Source organism: Mangifera indica, chromosome 18 (assembly GCF_011075055.1).
Source record: "Mangifera indica cultivar Alphonso chromosome 18, CATAS_Mindica_2.1, whole genome shotgun sequence".
Classification (NCBI taxonomy): Eukaryota; Viridiplantae; Streptophyta; class Magnoliopsida; order Sapindales; family Anacardiaceae; genus Mangifera; species Mangifera indica.
In genome coordinates, this window is record NC_058154.1 from 1,587,637 (window position 1) to 1,599,725 (window position 12,089).

General features: G+C 34.4%; 1 protein-coding gene and 1 pseudogene across 1 annotated transcript; both read left to right on the plus strand.

Annotated features, from left to right (window-relative positions):
- The first annotated feature begins 170 nt into the window (after positions 1–170).
- LOC123202227 lies at positions 171–2,768 on the plus strand (annotated as a pseudogene).
- Positions 2,769–9,579: 6,811 nt separating this feature from the next.
- LOC123202123 (probable L-type lectin-domain containing receptor kinase S.7) lies at positions 9,580–11,084 on the plus strand. The gene has a single exon (XM_044617876.1). The coding sequence runs from the start codon at positions 9,817–9,819 to the stop codon at positions 10,912–10,914; it is 1,098 nt and encodes a 365-aa protein (XP_044473811.1). The 5' UTR covers positions 9,580–9,816; the 3' UTR covers positions 10,915–11,084.
- The last annotated feature ends 1,005 nt before the right edge of the window (positions 11,085–12,089 follow it).

A 12,089-nucleotide genomic window follows, 5' to 3' on the forward strand; every position in this document is an offset into this window, starting at 1 on the left:
AGGTCTCTCAGCCTTAAATTTAAAAAAAAAAACAAAACAGAAGGGAGAGAGAACCATTATCCAAAAGTGACAACTCCAAAAATTGTCAACGGGACTGTAGTAAGTATCGAAAATCAGCAAGAGACTAACGTCTTGGCACCAAATCGGAACTCAAAATAACTCATTAACCGTTACTCAGAACCAAGAGGAAGCAGGGGCTTCTCCAATGGAGTTCTTGCCACTACACCCACTATTTCTCTCGCCTATGCCTTCCACAAGTTTCATTTCCAAATCACACAATCAAACATGCCTCTTTACGATCAATCTCCGCAGCTTTAGATTCTATGACCACCAAACCAGAGCTATCGGCTAGGGAGAGGAGGCAGCTCAGAAACGAAAGGCGAGAGAAAAAATCTGGTAACAGCTTGAGAGAAGAATTGAAGAAAGACTTGTCAAGAAGATGAAGCAACGGTAAACGAAGAGCTCAGCCTCGGAAATTTGGCAACGTTGGGTCCGCAATGGTGGGTGGGTGGGTGGTTAGGGTTTCCCGGGTCAGGTATCAGGAGATTGCTGAACGACCTGCTCGATCACTTGCTGGGAACTTCCCTGATATAGAATTTAAGGTACTGTTTAGTTTAACAAGGATGGACGACATGTCGCCCCTTTTTAACATGTAGACGACACTCTTTGTTTTGCATTACATATATGAAGTCATATTGCTTAGGCTACATAATTGAGCAAATGATATTAACCGTTTTGGCTTAAAAACTTACATACAAGGTGTAGTATTGAGACCGATGGAGAGCTTATTTAAAATTCCCATGGGATGTCTTTTCATGGTTTTCATATAAGCGTGGATATTTCTATGGGAATGTTGGAAGAAGTATGGATGTAATATTACTACAAAAGTAATGTCTAAAAGAATTCATAAGTTTTCCAATTTTCTGATTGTTTGTTTTCAGATGTATGCTCCAGCTGTTCAGGAGAAGAGGAGACTAAAAAGCGGTCCCATCTCAGTTAAGCCTAAGGCGAATTTTCCAGGTTGTGTTTTTTTAAGGTGTGTGTTGAACAAAGAGATACATGACTTCATCAGGGAGTCCGAGGGAGTTGGCGACTTTGTTAGTTCCAAGGTTGGAAATCGGTGAGTAATACATCTGTTCTATTACTAGTTAATTTTGCTGGAATCACTTGTAGCAAATTACATGTATATATATAGTTGTTATATTTAAACTTTTAGAAATGCATGTAAATAAATAGCTGTTTGATGTTTGAACCAGTGATTGGTTGCTGCTTGCCCTTAGCCTACCTGAGGAGAAATCAATTCTCAGAAAGGATTAAGCAGTGGCTTCATTGCATAGTGAATACAAGTTTATATCTCTAGAGCAGGAAGGGAAAATCTAGAATTGAAATTGTTAGTAAGCTAAATTCCTTGATTCACAGATCTAGGAGAGAGAAGGAAAATATATTCTTTTAGTTAAAATGATAGCTGCTATGTTCAGTCACCTTGCATAATCAGCTTGATGAGTCATAAAGTCGTAATCAGCTTCCTTCTCAACCTATTTATCAGCTGGTAGTCTAGTTATGGAGCTGATGTGATTTCTTGCAGCTTCTCTCTTTCATGTGTTGACTGTATATTGCCTGCATTTTGGCGTCTGATTGAAGTACCATTTGCTTATGGAATGATGGTATTAGGATTTTGTCGGAAAACAGCCTAAATCAATCCAAACACAGCCAAGATCTACATACAAGTCACAACCAGCGTTCTTCACAACCAACAAACCACAATCCAGCCATATTTGACTCTACCAGTAAAAATTGGATTAAAGACAAACTTATTCAGTTTTAAATATTCACAACTTAAGTACAGTAAATTGTGCTGACAAACTAAAAACAAAAGGAAAATTATCAGGAACAGTTGAAGCAAAAGAACCCTGGCAATTAAAGGTGCCAATCCTCCCAGGCAGAAGTCATCCCAAAATTTCCACAATATTCTCTTCTCCTCTCATACTTTCCACACCTTCCCCTTTTATTCTTTTCTCCACCAATACAAAACAGCCATGTGGGCATCCGGATTCTTCTTGGATCACACTTTGTTGGTTGAGTCATCAGAGCTCTATCAGATTTCATTTATATCAATACAATATGCAGTTCTTAGGCCTCAATGAAGAGAATTAAATGAAACCTGGAGTACTCTCTTGGTTGAATGACATGTAACATATTAAGAGGATAGTTAAAAGGTTTCATTCTGTTTTCTGGTTTGTTTCCCTAAACTGCCTGACTTATGTTTATTGATAAGGAATATATAGCACATATTATCTTTTTAGCCACTATAACAAAAAATGTTCTGTTCATGATGGCAGAAAAATACAGATAAACAAACCTAGAGCAGTATCTCTTGATGATATAGAAGCAATCCTCACAGAGGTAAAACAAGCACAAGAGAAAGCTGAATCAAGCCTTTGAGGAAAACCAGCAAGGGGAAGAAAACCTCAACCCTGAGATGTTCAATGTGGAAGCTAGTTTAGTTTTCAGGCGTGTTGCAGAATCTATTTCAGATTCCAAGCTGAAAAGGTGATCCAAAACAGCTTCTTACCCTCTTGCTATTGGTTCATCTTCAGCAAAGGATGATAAGCGCCTTGCCCCAGGTTCAACTGTTCGAGTTGTATTTAGGACATTTGCTTATTTTGTTGGTATCCTTAAGAAACTAAATAGTAAAACTAAGAAGGCATGCTGTTTGTGTCACATAAGTCATTTTTCTTATGGAGGATAATTTGAGGATCTTTTACTAACTGCTGTTTTTAAAGGACCCTCAAAAACCAATTTATTGCTTCAAATTATATGTAAGGTCTTTATGAAGCTGCTGATATAACTTCATTCTTTATATTACTAAAAATTAATCTTCAGAACATGTTTTTTGCAGGCAACGGTTGGCTTTACATTGTTTGGAAAAGAGACCTTAGTAGACCTAGATCTCAATGCAATTGTTGTAGATATAACAGTGTAGATAACTTGTTCCTAATAATGATGAAAATGTTTTGCATTTATCAGTTTTGTAAGGTTTACTTTATTCTCTTTATGGTTTTCAAAACCTCTCTTGTGTCATAAAGTAGCGTCATAGACTGCAATCAGGTTTTCTTTGTACATTTTATCAAGTTGCTTATTTTTTTCTAAGCTTTTAAGTTGCAAAATACATCATGCAGCATTTGTTGTATGAATAATAGCACAGAATGTGGGAAATCCTTTTGGAAGGTCAGCTCCAAGACAAATTAAATAGTATTGATTATCAATCAAATCAAATCAAATCAGTTGTGTTGGTTTCAACTGCCAATACATTGCAAAGAATTAGGAAAACATTTCTCATCTTCCTGGATATATTGCTTTACTGGCTTGAATTAGTGTATACTATGAATAATGTGTAAGTTCCAACGACTTGAAGGACTTTCAAGATCTATATTTTTGAATTAAATAAATCAGTTTTGAACTTCAAGCAGTTCAGAAAAGTAATCAAGTCAGAGAAATGCTCTTGAGAGAATCAGGGCTGCAACAGTAAAGTAGGAGAACAAGTGAGTAGAAGTACAATATAAAAAAAACACTTTGTGGGTTCTTTAAGTATCAAAAGTATATTGACAGGACTAGATTCTCTTTTATTCCCCTCAGAAGAAGTTTTTGATTAATTGATTATTTCCATTATGTTTGTTTGTGTCTATAGTCTTTGATTCCAGTAACCATCTTATGAGACTAAATTATATTCTGATGGCTGTAGTGTGATTTTCATGACATCTTAAAAAATTTAGTGATGTGATGCAGATTCCTGTTCCTTTATTTTTCACACAGAGTGCTAGATGATTTGCTCACATGCATGCTCAAAGAAAGTAAATTTGGTCCCATGTGTCATGCGTCCATTTGAGTAACTTCAAAATTTTCTAAAATTCTTTTTCAGATCCCTTTTGAGTTTTGACTAGTCTTCTGAAGTTCTCTTTACCATTATCTGTCTCTACTGATCTAAATTGGCCCAGGTGTATAAGCCCAACAGATTACAAGGACATATAGCTAGCCATTTTATGATGCCCAACACAGGCAAAAGAAAATTATTTCAGATCATATAGGATTTAAATTATGCCTGTTTTATAAGATTACTTGCTAACTAAGCCTCTATAAAGAAGTTTTTTCTCCATTTTTGCGTGGAAAGCCTGGAAGGCAATGTGATTGACAGGGTCTCATTATGCATGAAATTCATAAGATTGATTCTATTAACTACATCTAAATATATGTATAATTTGACTGATTTGCAGCCTCATTTAGTTCTAATAAAATTTTTTTGTTTGCATACCGTTTTCACCTTACCTTTTTTTATCTCAGGCAACCTGAAAAAGACAAAGGATGGTTTCTATAACCTGTTTGCCCAGCATTCTAATTCAGCTGTAAGTAAATTTCTCATAACATCAAATATTTCTTCATGAAATCAGAACATTTATCAACATCTTTTTATCAAATAACAAGTCACCTGGTCTTTAAATATATAGAATAGTTATATGAATGCAGACTGATAACCAACACCACCAATGAAGATAGATTTGAACTGCTTGTGGCAATTTTGTTTTTCTCCTTTTTCCCATCAACATTTGAGCAAGTTTCTTGCTGTGAATATGGGTACCAAGAAATCATTCTTCAAAAGCCTCCCAAGGGTGAGAGAATTTGTCAGATATGCTTATCAAAATTGCAACAAAGTTGAGATGGTCCACAGAGCAACCAGTTACCTTTATCAGCTTGCTTTTCTATAACATAAGGTTTCAATTCCTTTTCACCTCCCTTTTCTATTACTATATATTTAAATTGCCTGTCCCAATCTACTGGTGCTCGTTACAAAGCATAGCATTTTACAGAAAAGTTTCATCACCTTTGCACTATAGGTGCAACAGAGTGATGGCTACTTTTCATTTCCTTTTTGTGATGAGTTTCTTTTTCATCTTAATTCTTTTCTACAATGCATTTTGGAGATAAATAACCCCTGATTCATTTGAACAAAATTCTTACCAGATCTTAAGCCTAGACTTCTCCAGTAATTCAGAGACTTTAGTCTTCTAAACTATCAGTTTACATTCTGATAACAATAAGCAAGTGACTATAAAGGATTAATTGTATACACTCTTGAGAGATCATTGACAAACCCAGATATAAATCTTATGGTGGGTCAATGTTTGAATAACAATAAAAGATAGGGATTAATAAGGACAGAATGAAATCTAGAGGGGCCTATGTAAGACTCTAGAGGGGCCAGGCCCTCTCTCCCTCCTCTTTTCCGGCATCATCTCTAGATGAACGCAATTCATTTTTGTCTGGAGACAATATCGGAAAAGTGGAAGAAAAAGGGAGGGAGAGAGAAGCTGATCGGAGATGACATCGAGAAAAGGAGAGAGAAAATAAAAAAACCCTAAGAGAAAAAATGTAATATTTCAAAATTCAATTTTTGAAGAAAATTGTTAGTTTTTTAAATTTAGAGGGAAAATAGATAAAATTTTATTATTTTTAATATATTATTAATTAAATGATAATTTTATTCTTGAAACTAACTAATTTTGTTAATTTTAATAATATACGGGGTGAGAGTTTAAATTTTTAATACATCACAAGTACCAGGTTGAGTTATAACAAACCTTGGGTGGTCTATTGGCCTATTAATAATTAATCTCTGTTGGTGCTCATAATAGGGTACCATAAAAAGCAGGTAACCCACTGAACTTAAGGGCACAGAGGTCATACAAATCACAAGGTGAAGTGGTCCTAAGTTTCAATTTTAATGCTCATAGAAAACCCAACTGCAGTGTCCATCTCTTTTGCATCAAAAATTGCTTCACTTTGCCATTGATGGAGGCACTACCTTTTGAATTGCATGACAGCAACCCTTCTTTCCCTCAAAATAATTGCAGGCTCTGACTCATTATCCCATTAATAATATCATCTCTTCCTTTTGCCTCATTTCACCAACCCCTTGCTTCTTTTTGTATCATCGATAATACACTTTTGATTCTTCCCCTGAAACTCACGCATTTTATCAAAACTCTTCAATTAGTCCTAATCACACAATTTCACCATAGCGTCATGATAAACCCCTCTAGGATTTACTCGGAAGAACTTAATTACAACTAAATGCCATCACTGATTGAGCTAAAACTTCCTCAAATATAGGTAAAATTTTTTTTCGAACAGACTCATAATCACAATGTTTGACACTTAAGATACAATAGTTTAGTAACTAGTTACAAGTATAACAATTTATTGTTCAACAAACGGATAGATGCTCTCGCCTAAAGGAAGTTACATGCTAGTTTGCATCTCTTTCTTATCTTGTGTTATCTTAGGAAAATCCTTTCCATTCTATAAATATATAAGATTAGAAAAAAAAATGAGTATGATTTGATTAGATATACTAGATTACATAAAAGATAAACGAAAAAATTCTCTGAAATAAATAACTATCTTTCTCTTATATAGGATTACATAAAGGAATGAGTATAATATAAATGAGAAAATTCTCTTAAAGATTCGACTATCTTTCTCTTTAAACATCTCTAAAAAAAATCAAAATGTTCTCAAAACATTAGAACCCCACGTCTATTGACATTGACATCTTAATCGGGTGTTAACAGGTCTTAAACTCAAGTCCTATAAAGACTTTGATCAGTAATTTTACACTTTAACTAGTTAAACCACCTCTCAAAGGATATCCCATTGACCTTTGTATGCCCAAACTCCTTGCCTGGGAATTTAAGTCCTTTGTGGGCACACAAAACTCGAAATTACTATCATCTTGTACCAAAAGATCCTTCAACAATTGTCCAGGGATGATAGAGAAATTGCAATGGATAAATCATTCTTGAATGCAACCACCCACAGAAGGTGGGTCCTTATCAACCCACAAAAGGCTGATTGCATTTAATTTCAACAAACACTCTGATTCCAATTTATTATCTCTAATATTAAATGCATTCCTTTGCTCGTGAAATTGTACACACGAGTTGCACCCAAACATACCTCTCCTTAGAAAATGGCCTATCGAGGATTCGTTATACGGACCACTTGTTCTAATTAATGAACCCTATTCGTTACATTACCAAGTAGACATGGGCACGCGCACATTAGCTTTTTCTGACACTTTTTTACTAAACTACGCACCACACATACGACACCATGTTTTTCCTTTTTTCCATATTTTTCTGTCAAAAGTTTTGAGAGGGAGAAGAAGATGGGTGAAAAGCCGAAGTCGGCCAGTGATAGAGAAGGCTGCTGGAAAAGAGTAGAGAGAAAAACAAAACCCCAGAAAAGAAAAATAAAGTTTTTATAATTTAAATCTTAAAAAAATGATTAATTTTTAAAATTAAGAGGGGATGGAGATATAATTTTATTTTTTAATATTAAATATTAAATAATAATTATATTTTTTAAATTAACAAATTTTTTAATTAAATATTTAAATTTTAAAATTTAACTGATACAAATTTGAGATTACACTAAACATTGGGTGGGAACATTCTTTTGGCCATTAATGAAACCTATCCGTTACATTATCCAGTAGACATTAGCTCGCGCACATTAGTTTTATCCGACACTTTTTTACTAAAGTAAGCACCACACAGACGACACCATGTTTTTTACTTTTTTTTATATTTTTCTGTCGGTTTTGAGCCACCGAGGCAGTGTTTATTTATACACATGGCGCATGTTAGATATTGGTCCGTGAAGAATCTTCTTTTTATATCTCGCTAAAATCAAATAAAAATTTAAAAAGGAAAAAAGTGAAGAGTCAATTTCAGTCGCTCTGAGTGAGAGATATTCTGGACTCGCGGGAATGTACTGTACACGTGTACTTTTGGAATTGTTTTTACGCAAAATGTTAAGGGCGTGTGGGCACTCGAGTTCTTTTTGGAGGCGACTCCACAGTACTTTGATGCAGGAGAGCTTTTGACAACTGTTATTCTGGAGTCTAAACTGTTTTCAAATTATTTGCAGTTTGGTATTTTATGTTTCCATATTTTGCAAATACCCACATAATTTATCCAAACACTCTTAATAAAAACAATAAAATTATGTGTATCCACTTTAGTATATAAATAGGTATATATTTAATATATATTATTAAAAATTAGATATTTTAAATTAAAAATAATATAATACTCATTACATAATATATATATTTAATTGTGTATATATAGTATTATTCAAAATAAAAACCTCACCAAAACCTCGCATGGATGATTTAGGTTTGTTTAACATCTAAAAATATTGTGGATATTTTGAAAATTTTAAATTGGGTTTAAAGGTGTCAATGGATCAAGTCGATCTTGACATGAGCTGTTGGGTCTACAAGCAACCATTTGATAGGTCTTTGTGTTTGGTTTGCCTGAAAAAATCACTAGGCACAAGGCACAATTTAAGACCTTTAGGGGGCGTTTGGTTTGGGGAATGTTTTATTACCAAAATAGACAGATTACCTTGAAGATAGATTACTTAGAAGATTACTGGATATAAATTATTACTATATTTGATAAAATTTGGTAAATATAAATAATTATTACATTTGGTTAAAGGTAATAAAAGATTACTAATAAATTATTTTACTTAAATGTCCTTAAATATAATTATTTTTAAATATTTTTTATATTATTTGTCATATTAATTAAAAATAAATTTATTTTTATCTCAAAAAATTAATAAATAATATATAATTATAATAAACTCAAGATTACTTCAATAATCTTTAAATACCTAAGGTAAATGTGATAATCAGATTACCACCTATATTATTTGTCATGTCAGCATTGGTAATAGAAAATTACTGTAATCTTTTATTACCGACAAACCAAACAAAGGAATAAAAGATAGATTATCAAGGTAATCTTAAAAAACTCTAACCAAACACCCCCTTAAGGCTATGCGCCCATAGACCTTTAACGGGTAGGGGTAACGTGCTTTGGCAGAATGATGCACTAAATTATAATTTTTTAATATTTTTATTTGTAATTATTATTGTATTAATATTTTTAAATATAATTTTTTAATATTTCGTGCTAACCAATTGTGAGCCTAATCTCATACCCTGAGGCTTGATTTACTAAGTTTGCAGGTTTTTATGAAGATCTACTTTTTTTGTATCGAATTGATACATATTATGTCAAAATTATAAGATCAGTCTGATCCCTTTAACACTTTATTTGAGTTTAACTCATATTATAAAAATGACCAATTATAGAAGTAGTAATTCACATCTCGATTTGTGAATAGATATCGTTCGTCCAAAAGATGCAACCTACTTGTTGGCATTCTTTTTGTGTTATTTGCATGGAAAGAAATATATTTTGTTTCTTATCAAGACTCATACATGGACAACAATCTGGCTTATCATTGATATTTTTTTTTCATACCAGTCATTTGTAGTACCAATGTTATTATCAAAACCATTATGAAAAAAGAAAAATTTTCAAGAATCCATGGACAAAGTATGAATTCACAGAGAACATGGTGCGCCTGACAATTTAACTAAAACACAAGTGTTGGACTGCAAATAGGCTTTAAAATATTCCCTCAGTCAGCAAGCACTCAGAGAAAGTGATTCAGAGAGTTTGCAAATCCGAGTGAACGTATTTAATTTTCACGACCTCCAAGCCACGCCCAACCTCCCATTCTTTACTTTCTTCCTCTGCAACTGCCATATCTATATTCACTCCGAAACCCTAGAAAACATTGACCCACTTTGTAAATGTGATCATCTCACAAACCCTAGATTCATATTCACAAGCAAGACCTGACTGACCCCAGATTCAGCTCCGACCTACTTCAGCAATGGCCAATAATTTCTTGTTCAGGTACTTCATAGCACTAACTTTACTCATTTCCCACTTCAATGTCTTATGGGCAGACCAAAGTTCCCCTTTTTCCTTCAAAAATTTTGTTAAAGATCCCGGCTTTGATTCCAACATTGCTTTATATGGGGATGCCAAGGTTGTTAATGATGAGTTTTCAGTTCAACTTACTAACTCTTTTAGTTCAAGTGCTGGGCGAATCATGTATAAGAAACCCATCAAGCTTGTTGTTGAAGGTGAGCCTAGGACTTTAGCTTCCTTTTCAACAAATTTCTCCTTTTCTATGTTTGAGGGAAGCGGTGGTGATGGTTTGGCTTTTGTTATGGTTCCAAGTGCTTTACCTTTTGATGGGTTTGGTAATAGCTCATTTGGGCTCTCTCAAGCATTGGAGAAAGATAAATTTAGAGTTATTGCCATTGAATTTGATACCTTTAGAGATGACAAGTATGGTGATTTGAATGACAATCATGTGGGAATTGATGTGGGTAGTCTTTCATCAGCTAAAGTTAGCAATATTTCCTCTCACAATATGTGGTTGAATAGTGGTAAGAAAATGACTTCTTGGATCGACTATGAAGCTGGCTCGAAGAGATTAGAGGTTAGGTTGAGTCATTCTGGTGGTACCAAGCCGGTTGATCCACTGCTCTCTTACCCAATTGATTTATCAAAAATGTTGAATGATGAGGAAGTTTTCATGGGCTTAAGCTCTTCAACTGGAAATTCTACCCAGATATGTTCTGTGTACTCATGGAGCTTTAATCTAAGGCGAGTTCCTCATTGGATGCATTCACAGCCTTTGGATCCTGAAATTGTCGGTAAGAACACGAAAACATCGCTGCCTGCCCCTAAGCGGACTGATTGCTTACTGAGAGTGCTTGCTGCTCTGATTCTTGGTGCTGCTTGTGGAGCTCTGGGAGCATCTATCATGTTGTATTTGTGGACCATCTTCGCAAATAGGCGTCCTGTTGTGCCTGTGACTCCTGAGGAATGCACCATGCACCGCCCTGTGGATTTTGAGTACAAGAAGGTCATAGCCGGGTATAAAGTTCTCGAGGATGGCAAAAAGGTAGATTGTTAGATGGATCTCGTTGCAAGTTATGTGATGTAAATTCATCTTCTTTTTTGTCCTTGTAGTTTAGGCTTTGTTGTGTGGTTGTAACTGATGATCAATTGTGAAAAAAATGGTAGTTTTGTGTTACATATTGTTCTGATGGAGCAATTAATGGAGTTTTAACTTTCAATTGAGAATTGCTTTTGCATTTGCTTGATGCTATACTTAGTAAACCCGTTTCAGAAGTTTGATTTGAAGGATTAACAAATAAGCTCAACTTAATTTATATGCCATTGGAGACTGATAATCGGAAGCTGTACACGATTTAGCCTCAATTCTTTGGTGTACATCTTGTCCTAATTTTGACTTAATTAGTTCATGGTCTTATATTATGTCATCGATTGAGACATGAATGATGTGGTCTAAAGAGAATTTGGTTGAATTAATTTGAGAGTCATTTGTAAAATTTAGTCTTAGCAGCGTACTTGTGAAGCCTTACATATTAGTCGGAGAAGAAGCAAAACAACAGGAGATATATTAGTCGTAGAAGAAGAATCGCAGGAGATATAATGGGCAAGTCAGGTGTGGTTCACCTTCACCTTGTGTAGAGTTGAGTGAACTCAGCAAGATGCGAAATGGGAATATCTTTGTCACAAGAATGTACATGAAGCCAACCAGGTGCATTGTTATTACATGTAGGCCAGTGAATTGTGTCAAACAAGTCCGCGGCCCGGATCTTAACCAAAATTCTGAGATCCAAATGAGTAGGCCTAAAACCTGAGCTCGATATTTTTTTTGGGCCTTGACTTGAACAAACCAGGCCCAATCGACAGGTTTGAAAATCAAAATTGAAGTGTTTTTTAAGCCTATCAGATTCATTTGAAAATCATCCATACATATCCTTGAATTGAAGACCCAGTTGAATTTCTTTGATCTGCTTAATGATCAGCATGAGACATTCATTCTGTTGTTATGTTGTGGGCTTTCTCAGTCACAGGCATCACCCTTTTTTTTCTGTTGGAAACTAAAAGTTTTATATCTTCTGCTGGAAACAAAAAATTTTATATCTAATAAATAGAATATAAAAGAATGATATATAATTATGTGAATTGGACCTTAATATAAATCAAATGGCGGATCAGGAGTATTGGAGACTAAAAGTCCCACATAACACAAAATAATAGTATATAAATGTTGCAGAT

What these genes read in the sequence shown, in the direction of transcription:
- LOC123202123 (XM_044617876.1), top strand. Translation starts at nt 9,817, where the DNA reads ATGGCCAATAATTTCTTGTTCAGGTACTTCATAGCACTAACTTTACTC.